This window comes from Trichomycterus rosablanca, chromosome 11 (assembly GCF_030014385.1).
Source record: "Trichomycterus rosablanca isolate fTriRos1 chromosome 11, fTriRos1.hap1, whole genome shotgun sequence".
Taxonomy (NCBI): Eukaryota; Metazoa; Chordata; class Actinopteri; order Siluriformes; family Trichomycteridae; genus Trichomycterus; species Trichomycterus rosablanca.
This window is the reverse complement of record NC_085998.1, coordinates 35,316,204-35,327,841: the sequence shown is the minus strand read 5'-3', so window position 1 is coordinate 35,327,841 and position 11,638 is coordinate 35,316,204. Positions and strand designations below refer to the sequence as shown.

The 11,638-nt window shown below is 37.7% G+C and overlaps 1 protein-coding gene across 1 annotated transcript; it reads right to left on the bottom strand.

Moving 5' to 3' along the window:
- Positions 1-801: 801 nt before the first annotated feature.
- cotl1 (coactosin-like F-actin binding protein 1) lies at positions 802-7,042 on the bottom strand. The gene is made up of 4 exons (XM_063004816.1): positions 6,708-7,042; positions 5,883-5,965; positions 2,950-3,107; positions 802-1,637 (listed from the first exon to the last, which is right to left on the bottom strand). The coding sequence occupies exons 1-4, from the start codon at positions 6,782-6,784 to the stop codon at positions 1,527-1,529; spliced, it is 429 nt and encodes a 142-aa protein (XP_062860886.1). The 5' UTR covers positions 6,785-7,042; the 3' UTR covers positions 802-1,526.
- Between the last annotated feature and the right edge of the window lie 4,596 nt (positions 7,043-11,638).

The following is an 11,638-nucleotide window of genomic DNA, read 5'->3' as shown; positions in this document are numbered from 1 at the left end:
CTTTACTCACTGTTAGTTCACTTATTTATTTTCTATACTTTCTCTTGGATTCAGCCATGTGACCCCTAAAGCTAAATCCTTTCCAAGCTGTTCTTTTTTGTTCCAGCTCTGGTTAAGACAATCCAAACAACTCTGAGGAGAGCACAAACAAATCACATTGCATGAGATGCAGGAATTTCTTCTCCCACTCCTCCTTTGTGTTCTGTTAGGTCCAAAAACTGTCCCGTGTTATTATTGCAAGAAAGTAAGGGGCATATAGATTAATCAAATAGGCAATTAAATTCACATCTGTTGTACTAAACTGTGGTTGGGGCAAGCAAAGAATAGGGGGAAAAATTAGGGGGGCCGGAGAGGGGTACATGGCAAAAGAGAAAGAGGATGTGCAGGTTCATTTTAAATGCTGTCATTGAGCTAATAAATATTCCTCACTGAATTGTTTAGCTAAATTAGTGTAAGATGACAATATAATCTAAGCAATATATGGGGAGGATTAAAATAAAAATGGGTTCAAAATTTACCAGACATTGTGAGAGGGGACAGCAGAAGCAAAGGGGGGTAAGCAGGGGGAAAGAAGGGGTCGATATTGTCTTTGAAAAAAAAGCCTTGGCTCATGTCTGTGATTGGCTCTCAGCATTGACCACAATAACCCATGGGACTCCCCAAAGGTCCATAGGGCATTGTGCTGAGCAGCTTGCATTACATAAGCCAGATTCAACCTCACAGTCCTTAACAAAGCCTGGCTAAAGTAGGCTGATCTATCACTCAGTACAAACACACCAGAAATGTACAACTACAACAAAACCTCTTGAAAAAAGCTTTTATTTTTAAATGATTTGTTGTGTTTGTGCTTACACAATGTTTTCTTTCATTTCTCGGTTCCTTGATGAAATTAGTTTGGAAAAGTTAGATCACTGCATAATTTTGAAAATGAAAACTTTTTTTTTTCACAAAACTCAATGACCAAAAGAAAAAGCTACACCAGAAAAAAATGGCTGCTCCACACTTGGGCTGAGTAACAACACAGCTCATCAAACTGCATCCAGGGCTACGTAAGGTGTTTAAAATCCCTGTGTGGAGCCAATGAGTCACAGTGCAGTGTCTGCAGTCATACACTTATACACTCATACACATACACACACACACACCCAAACATCCAGTGACACCCCTCTCTCCACAGGAGACCGAGGCCATAAACCACAGTGACTTGTATTACAGAAAAAGCCAGAAATACAAAGAACAAAAATAGAAAAAAACAAACAAACTGCTTATTAATTAAGAACCAAAGGAGCCTCTTTCGCTCAAATTCCAGTTACATTTGTTATTCTAAACACACAAAACATTCTGCACTCAGGATGAGAGTGAGATGATGTACAGTACAGCAGATCAACGTGTGCACATGTTTGTGTGCTTGTGTGCGTGCATGTGTGTGTGTGTGTGTGTGTGTTTAAGTGTATGTGGAGTGTAAGATGAAAATTTCCCATTCCTTTCTACCCCATCCCATTCCTCTGTAAATTCCCTGGTACGTTCTATTCTGCCTGTGCATCGTAGTTGGCGCCACCAGCCTTCTTCAGCTCATTTCGGATGTAGTCTTCCTCCAGCTCCCGAATATCACTCACCATGAATTCTTTAGCAAAGTTCTGCAAGTAGAAAAGAGGGTCATGTCAAAACATTCAGGTTTTGGGGATGTACAGTCCAAACACTGTCCCCTATAGAAACCATCTGTGCCAGCTAATTCTGGGCCTCTGTGAGCTCATTCATTCCCTCCTCCAAACACACTAACAGTATGTGAGCTGTACATTGTGGCTGTTGGGTTATAGTATTAGTGAGTGGAAAATTAGAGGCACTAGTTAGGGAGAAACATGGGGACAACAATGTAAAATATCAGCAATCATATCAATATTCGAGCTGATAGGAGTCTGTACAATGTACGCTGTATTACACCGGTTTGCCTTTGGACTTTTCTTTCCATCCAGTCCACTGACATACTTCATGCAGCAAATTTATTTAACAATATCAACAAAAAATCAACGACAACTTCAACAACAATAATTATTAATATTATTATTATTAGCACTTACATAGTCCTCATTTGACATTGGCATTCTTAAAATAATTTGGGACACCATTTCATAGTTTAGTGACAAAATAATAAGCTGAGCTGAGCTGTAACTATTAATAGAGCTCCATCACTGTCTGAACAAAGTTAACAGGACAGACTATACCACTTTAAGTAATTAAAGGTAGCCAGTGGAAACTAAATAGGAGACAGAAATATGATCACTGCAACTGCAAGGCACTTGGTTAGAAAAACACAGTTAACAGTAAAAGTTAACAGTAAAGATCTATACGGTCATGAACACAACACTAATTGTCCTAAAAGCTCTCAGTAATGATCAGTAATGAGATCATATAACCAGTCTAATGTATTTATTGCCTGATCTGTTTATCTCATCCGGTGTCACGTCATTTTTGGGCCTCACAAGGGAACCACCCTGGACGAGCAAGCTCCCCCAGACGCGATGTGATGGCCCTTTTCTGGAAAGGAGTCCAAGTTTGTACACATGCTGGCCCTGGCTGTGCCAGTTAGTGGTGTGGGTGCTGCCCTTGCATTGCTGTCCCCAGCTTGTTCTGAGTTTTATTTCTTTCCTTTTTCTTCAAAAACTTGGTTGTTGTAGGTGCTCTAATTAGGCCATAATGTGACAACCAGTTTTCATTTCTGCGCTGTCTCTTTTCCATCCACTTTCTCTGTTGAAAGATGTGGAGGGTTCGTGTCTTTCATTTATTACTTTGTTTCCATTATTTTGGCCAGCACCCTTTTTGTTAGTGGGTTTTAGTTATAGTATTTCTCTACCTCGGTTTAAGAATCCTGTAAATTTGGTGCATTTTAATTGCAGCCGTTACAATAATTGCTAATCTGACATTTCAGGTAGGAGTTGGTTCAAGACTCACCTGACATACATCCTTCACCAGTGTTTTGTCTGTGCTGATTTTGGCTCTCTGCAGGCCGCTAATGTTCTCTCCGATCCAGGTGATAAGGGTGAACTTGGCTCTTTTGCTCATGGCATCACCCGTCTGGATTCTCACAAAACCAAACAGACGAGAATCATCTAAAAAATAAACAGAAAAAATCAGACAATAAGAAAAAAAACAACGGACTATAAGGAAAATGTTACAACATCAGTGTTTCTTCTTCTGTGTTGCCTGGGCTAAAACACTTAAATGAATGACTGAGATGTGGAGAGGCATCACTGTCTAATTCTAATTAATTATGGTCCACATCATTTTTTTGCATAAGTATTAATTCAACTGACAGCTGCCAGAGTGTCTCATGATTATTACTATTATTTTAAATGGAAACAAATAGACTGAGGTGGCTCAGGAATATACTGAACCTAAAAGAAAATTCAAATTTGTTCTTGGTCCTACAGGACAAGTCTGCATACCTCGTTTTATTGATGTCATTACAGACGACCTGTACATTTCTGTACATGACCTCTACAGTCTTTATACTGCACTTAGGTATACTGAAGGTATACATTAAAGAAATGACTGAATTATATACAAATTAAGAAGTACCGTGTTGAGGAGTAATGTGTTAACTGGAAATGAAAGTTCATACATGCCTTTGTGTCATAACCTCACTTCCTCATCCTGATACAGTTTGTGTAATACCAACCTTAAAGCTGCAGTACATCATTTTGGGGATTTGGGGGATGGCAGTAGTTCAAACAGAATTGTTAGTATTGCGTATAATTGTCACATTTATGCAACAGTGTCAGATCTGACTTTGAATTAGTAGTGCAAGTTAGTCTGAGTATTATAAGAACTATAATAATGGGCACAATGGCAGTTTGTGAATAAAGATTAAAGCACTGCTATATAGTATGTTTGCTATTGGATTAATTTTGCTTCTTCTTTGACAGAAAATGTCCATACCAAACCTCTACATTTATATCCCTGACTGAATTAATTAATGGGTAATTTAATAAAACAGATACACATTGCATTTTGTATCTGAATGAATGTTAAGTATGTATTGGTATTTGCAACTTTTTACAATTGTATAAACTAACTCAAACAGCATAATTAACATTGGTTTAATTTAAAAACTATATAAAACATGTAGTACTGGTGCTAGCATTACAAATGATATTACATGAGCACTGACAAAGAAGTAAAGTTAAAAAAATTTGTTAATCTCTTATTAGAGCAGGTCAACATCTCGTTCTGCACTGACCTATGCACTTAGATTTCCTGCTAACCGTTTATAAATGCATAGCTGTTTCTGCCAAGTGGCAAGCCGCTGTTAGTAATATAACCTGGCACCAATTCCCACTGCAGCGAAACAGATAAACACTGTTGTTTATTAACTGGATTTATTCTTAATGAGCTTAATAATTGAAACGTACTAGTTTTATTGTTTCAAAACGTTCATTACATTCAGTCACTGTAAGTAAGAAATTGTTTAGCAAATTCGAATCAAGTCCACCTGATGACTAATTTGTAACTTAAAACATGTACTTTATGTATTAAAAGTGTTGTAATGTCCTTCTGGAGTTTCACAATTTTAAAATGTTCTTTCTTCTCAGCTCCAGAAAGCCTGTATTCTTAAAGGAACATTGCGCAAACATATCCTCAAACCAAGACCGCAACTGTGATGATGTGGCATAAAAGGAAATACAATCGTCTTAACTGTTTCATTAATGCTTAGCTGCTAAATAATAATGGAAGAATGAAAACATTTTTAAAAACATCATGCACAAAAGGTCATTTATAGCCTAGAAACAATCTTGCAACAAGCACACTCCAGATTCCTCTATTTGCACACAGTGCTGCACCCCCACCCCCAGATTTTAGATATAGCTTATCAAATTCTAAACAATGGTAAAAACTAACTTCTAGCTTAGCAGTTACTCAACACTTATCAGACCCCATCAGCCTCTACAGATTTACTCCAGGTTGTGTAAAGCAAATTGGTCTGAAAGCTCATCAGATCCAGAATTATCACATGATCTCACATAAAGAGTATGTTTTACAATCCTGTCCTTAGACTTCCAAACGTTTCAAATTATTTGCTTTAAACTTCATTCATACTTGAAATGCTAGTCAGGTTGTCAAGACGTGTACCAAAAAATGGCTGGGTGTGGCCTAAAATTTAAATAAAGTTGTTACATTTATAGAATGGATAATTTAGTAAATTGGTCAAACAAATGTTAGTTTGGGTGAACTGCACCACCATGGTTGCATGTTGGTTGGAGCTGCACCACGCCCAAATTTACATTAGCATGGACCTTAGGGTTGACACCATTCTCATATTCCAATTCTCATAAATGCCAGAATGAACCCATACAGGCAGTAACTGTATTTATACATGTATCTGGTGGACACTTATTCTCAGACAGTACTATCTTACCTTACTTATAGTTAACCCCTCTTTTAGATATTAAACAATTTAGTCAAGACAAGTTTCCTTAAAGTTTTCCAGACGTAAAATAAACTTTAATGTTGTTTAATTGCTTAGACTTTGTTAATTGTTTCAGGTATGCTGCTCTTCTATTTTACTCTTCTGTTTTCTAGTAATTAGAATGACACCATATAAGGTAACCTAGATCAACAGAGACACTTCCGTGTAGTAAGTGCTGTCAAGCTTGACATTGACAGTGATGCAAATACAAGCCAAGAAAATAAAAAAGCATAAAAGATCATTTTCATCAATGTAGACTATATTTTGGAATCAGAATGCTGGAAAAGACAGGCAAAACAAGTAAGGACCAAAATGGAATATGAATTTGAGCTGACTGAACCATTTGCAAGAAGGAACAACAAACTATCACTGTGTATTAAGTGTTAATTATATTAAAATCAAATTGATGCAATTTTACCTGTACATTGGCTTTTAAATTCTGCATAATCTGTTCCACTTCCTGCTGGCACAATGGTGGAGCCATCATACTTAAAAGATGCCCTTAAAAAAATGAAACAGTGATTAACGATTAATGTAAAAACATATTGTGTTTCTTTTTACTTTGTAAAGTATCCACAGTCTACAACAGAAAACAAAGCCAAAGCATAGCAAAATACAACTGCTAAAGGAGCACTCATTGTTATAGTTTATTCGGAGGTTCAGACAAATGTAGGTAACATTGTTGGTTTCAGGTGATAACTTTATGAAAAAAGGTGCAATATTGACATAAGCCTTTATTATTGACTTTGAATATGATTTGGCAGATGTGTTATTTAAAAGTCATAAATTACCACAGTTTGAAAGCCTAACAAATGTACATATCATTTCTACATTTACAACATTAACAACCAAAAACACATCAACACAGTAAGTATTACATGATATTGTTGCTGTAAAAGCTTTAGTTCATGTTGAACTGAACATAATTAAGCACAAGTCTTATTGAAATGTAGTCAGTGAAATAAAAAGCAACATGGACCAGTTACATACTGCAGCTTTAAGGGAAATTTCATGGTTAACGCTGTATTAAAGGTGTTTAATGGAGCCTGTGTTTCTGTGTATGAAAACTAAGAAAATCAACTGTATTACATAGTCTATTAAGTAGACCAAATCTATTAAGACTGGCAGTCAGTCATTAGGATAGTAATTGAATGAATGAATGAATGAATGAATGAATGAATGAATGAATGAATGAGCACTGCAATAAATGAAGTAATGAACCCGCTATAATAACAGGTCTCACCAGCTTATATCTGTGTTATCATCCCGGACTTGATTGTACGCTTCTCTGCAACCTTCTTTGTCGATCTTTGTTGCCATTTCGGATGAAAAGGAGATATAAACAGCCCAAAACAAGAAGTGTAGATTTACAGCAGCGTTAGTAAGTGGTTAAAATCCACTGAAAAAAGCGCTGCGACACAAGCAGACAGGCGATGCTTTGCTGTGTGGTTGTAGATAGACTCTCTCTCTCTCAGCTGCAGCTCCTGTGTCTACACCACTCTTTTCCTACTGGCACTTCATGGGCGTTGGTGTTGGGTGATCTTTTACTCTCATATTTGGCTCTTTCTATGGATGTGGCTTGTTTTCTTTCAATGTCGCAAGCCTCACCTCCTCCTAATGGCCAACTAGGGGATTCAGTCAAATTAAATCCACCCAAATGCATTGTGGCATTAAAGAGAGCTATTCTGCCATCTTGTGGATCACAATGTTTACATTGTCATTCATGTCAGAATGAAGAATACAGAACATGTTTGCAGGCTTTTCTTCAGTGTGTGGATGAATGAGTTATACAATAACAAAAACCACATAATAACTGCTAGTCAGTGGGTCTTTAAAAGGACAGCATGACTGACGTGTACATGTGAAGTGTTTGGATTTAGCTGACAATGCAAGAGGACAGAATATAAACATATTATATACAAAGCTGTCAATTTTATAAAACATCTGCAATTGTATAATGTATCTATAATGTATTATTTGTATGCCATGTCTGTCTAAGCCAATTTGTCTGTCACACATACACACAAAACATGACTGCCTTGAAGCTGTAAAGAGAAATAGTTACGTCATAATGCACCAATGCTTTGTTAGAAAGAGATCCACAAACTGTAGGCCTGGCTGACACAAACACTTACAGATTAACACGATATATCATGTACATGAACAGTCGGTACCATGAAAAGATATCTTCGGGTTGTCTGTGCATTTTTAAATGTTGCTGCTCAATGTAATAGAAATGTGCTAATTTTATACTTAGTATTAATATAGGTCCTGATAGCACATGTCATAAAAATTATTGTACACCACACAGTCATGCCTTTGACATTTTGTAATACTTCAATGCATCAAGTATGTTACCCTGAACACTTCTGTTCTAATTTATCAGCAGTCAGTCTTTGATTTTAGTACATAAAATACAGGCAGGCCAGTCTAGCACACACACCCTGTGTCTACAAAGCCACACTGTCCTACTAAAATAACTATGGACTTTCCCAGGGAAAAACATGGTATTATTGACAACATATGTCTTTCTAAAATCCCAATGTGTGGCTCTGTGTAAATGGTAGCTTCACATACAGTGTATCACAAAAGTGAGTACACCCCTCACATTTCTGCAGATATTTAAGTATATCTTTTCATGGGACAACACTGACAAAATGACACTTTGACACAATGAAAAGTAGTCTGTGTGCAGCTTATATAACAGTGTAAATTTATTCTTCCCTCAAAATAACTCAATATACAGCCATTAATGTCTAAACCACCGGCAACAAAAGTGAGTACACCCCTAAGAGACTACACCCCTAAATGTCCAAATTGAGCACTGCTTGTCATTTTCCCTCCAAAATGTCATGTGATTTGTTAGTGTTACTAGGTCTCAGGTGTGCATAGGGAGCAGGTGTGTTCAATTTAGTAGTACAGCTCTCACACTCTCTCATACTGGTCACTGAAAGTTCCAACATGGCACCTCATGGCAAAGAACTCTCTGAGGATCTTAAAAGACGAATTGTTGCGCTACATGAAGATGGCCAAGGCTACAAGAAGATTGCCAACACCCTGAAACTAAGCTGCAGCACAGTGGCCAAGATCATCCAGCGTTTTAAAAGAGCAGGGTCCACTCAGAACAGACCTCGCGTTGGTCGTCCAAAGAAGCTGAGTGCACGTGCTCAGCGTCACATCCAACTGCTGTCTTTGAAAGATAGGCGCAGGAGTGCTGTCAGCATTGCTGCAGAGATTGAAAAGGTGGGGGGTCAGCCTGTCAGTGCTCAGACCATACGCCGCACACTACATCAAATTGGTCTGCATGGCTGTCACCCCAGAAGGAAGCCTCTTCTGAAGTCTCTACACAAGAAAGCCCGCAAACAGTTTGCTGAAGACATGTCAACAAAGGACATGGATTACTGGAACCATGTCCTATGGTCTGATGAGACCAAGATTAATTTGTTTGGTTCAGATGGTCTCAAGCATGTGTGGCGGCAATCAGGTGAGGAGTACAAAGATAAGTGTGTCATGCCTACAGTCAAGCATGGTGGTGGGAATGCCATGGTCTGGGGCTGCATGAGTGCAGCAGGTGTTGGGGAGTTACATTTCATTGAGGGACACATGAACTCCAATATGTACTGTGAAATACTGAAGCAGAGCATGATCACCTCCCTCCGGAAACTGGGTCGCAGGGCAGTGTTCCAGCATGATAATGACCCCAAACACACCTCTAAGACGACCACTGCTTTATTGAAGAGGCTGAGGGTAAAGGTGATGGACTGGCCAAGCATGTCTCCAGACCTAAACCCAATAGAACATCTTTGGGGCATCCTCAAGCGGAAGGTGGAGGAGCGCAAAGTCTCGAATATCCGCCAGCTCCGTGATGTCGTCATGGAGGAGTGGAAAAGCATTCCAGTGGCAACCTGTGAAGCTCTGGTAAACTCCATGCCCAGGAGAGTTAAGGCAGTTCTGGGAAATAATGGTGGCCACACAAAATATTGACACTTCAGGAACTTTCACTAAGGGGTGTACTCACTTTTGTTGCCGGTGGTTTAGACATTAATGGCTGTATATTGAGTTATTTTGAGGGAAGAATAAATTTACACTGTTATATAAGCTGCACACAGACTACTTTTCATTGTGTCAAAGTGTCATTTTGTCAGTGTTGTCCCATGAAAAGATATACTTAAATATCTGCAGAAATGTGAGGGGTGTACTCACTTTTGTGATACACTGTATATGCAAATGACCCATGTTGTGTGCACAGAGGCACCCAAATACCACACCAGATGTTGGTTTTCCTGGATGGTCATTTTCATCCTCTAGCACAAAGAAATTCTGGTCCATTTTTTTCAAAAACAAGCTAAAATGTGGACTCATCTAAACACAGTATTTGTTTTACCAGTTTTTTGGTCCATTATTAAATGAGCTCTGGTTTGTGCATATAACTAAAAAAAATCTTTTTGCATAAGGCAGTTTAAAGTTACATTTCTTGATGCAGTGGTAGACCACATTAAGTGACAATTTTTTTCCAAAGTACTCCCAACTTACTTGTTTTACCTGTCAGAGTCAAATGAAATGTTCTCATGCAATGCCATCTGAGAGCTCAAAGATAATGCACATTTAGCAGTGGTTTCTAGTCTTGCCCTACAGACAGATTTCTTGTTGTTGGTGTTAAAAACTGTAACTAAATGATATTTAATCTTTAAGCATTTTACCATGTTACTTAAGCATATTAAGTTCCTAAGTCTAACAGGCTGTGTTTTAGATTTTATCTCTTAAGTGTGTGTGCTTTAATCTTTCTTTCAAAGTTCCACTCTTACATAGTATCTTTAACCAAATAAATTGATTCAGTAGTTAAGCAGTGATGAAAGACAATATTATCAGTGTCAAATAGAGCAAATGTGATCACTGTTAAACCAAACAAGATTACTCATCAGTTTAGTCATTTAAATGTAACAAATAAGCATTTGTTGTAACTAATTACATCTTCAGCAGTTATTAAACCACTGAAGATCTAAAAACCAAATATATCCTTACTATAACCTCTCCAGGCCATGTGCTAAGTACAAAGGATAACTGTGCAGTTAATCATTTATATTTACTCACACCTTGGGACTATGTAGAGCTACTAATGCACTGGCAACATAGTCAGTGTCAGTTAACAAAAGCATTTTTTAAACCTTATCAACATTATTTATAGTTTTTTTTAATTATTATAAATTTAAACAAAGTTAAGAAATAAAGCACCCACAAACTAATTCTAACATTTGTTTTTCCTAGTGTGTATGAATTATTTTCAGTTCCAATACTGTAACTTTTTTCTTACAAACACATTACATCAGAACAAATACTTGGCGTAAATTAGGATGAAACTATTTAACAGCAGTACACTGCAACTGAAGAGCTGGCATAGACAATAACATTATCAGTCTTTAAGCAACATGTCCAAATTGGTTCTTTGTGAGCAGTCTGTTGGAAGTGTATACATGAGATTATTTGAGAATGCAAATTTCTGATCCAGTTTGGTGATTTTCCTGCTCAAACACACACGATTTAACTAATCAGTAAATTACCAGGCATAATATCTGTGACAAAACAAGGAATTCCGAAAAGCTGACAGGATCCCTTGTTGTGTACCTCTGTGGAGCCTCTGGCCCTGTGTAGGCTTGTAGCACGTTTGTTGCATTTGTAGCACAATGGGCCAGCTAAAAGCTTAAGCTTTTTAGTGGGCAGCTACCACTTTAACAAGCCCCATTCAGAGACATGGCGGGCTAGCCAACAGTGGGCCAATGTCATAAAGCCAAAGACATATCAGTGCCAAGCCCTTTTGTATATTCTTCCTGTGTCTGTGAAGGTTTCATTCAAACTTCCAAACACACTAAAGATTTTATTCCATAGTAACTAAGTGAGTAATTGAATGTGTTCTGCCTTGACCCCAGTATTTTAGTGTGGCGCCTGGCCTACAAGAACACAGAATTAAGCAGTAAATAATTCTTCATTTTAGTTTATTCTTGCCAATCATAACCCAATGTCCTCCTGACAGCTCAACTGAATAAATACTTAATCATCAGTTAGAATGAATGACACATGAAAACAAGCTTTTCCATCACTATCCTGGAATGTCTTTTATTTTGAAAAATAAAGACTGAGCCCTAATGTGAGCTTCACACTTCCTTCATATGCCTAATG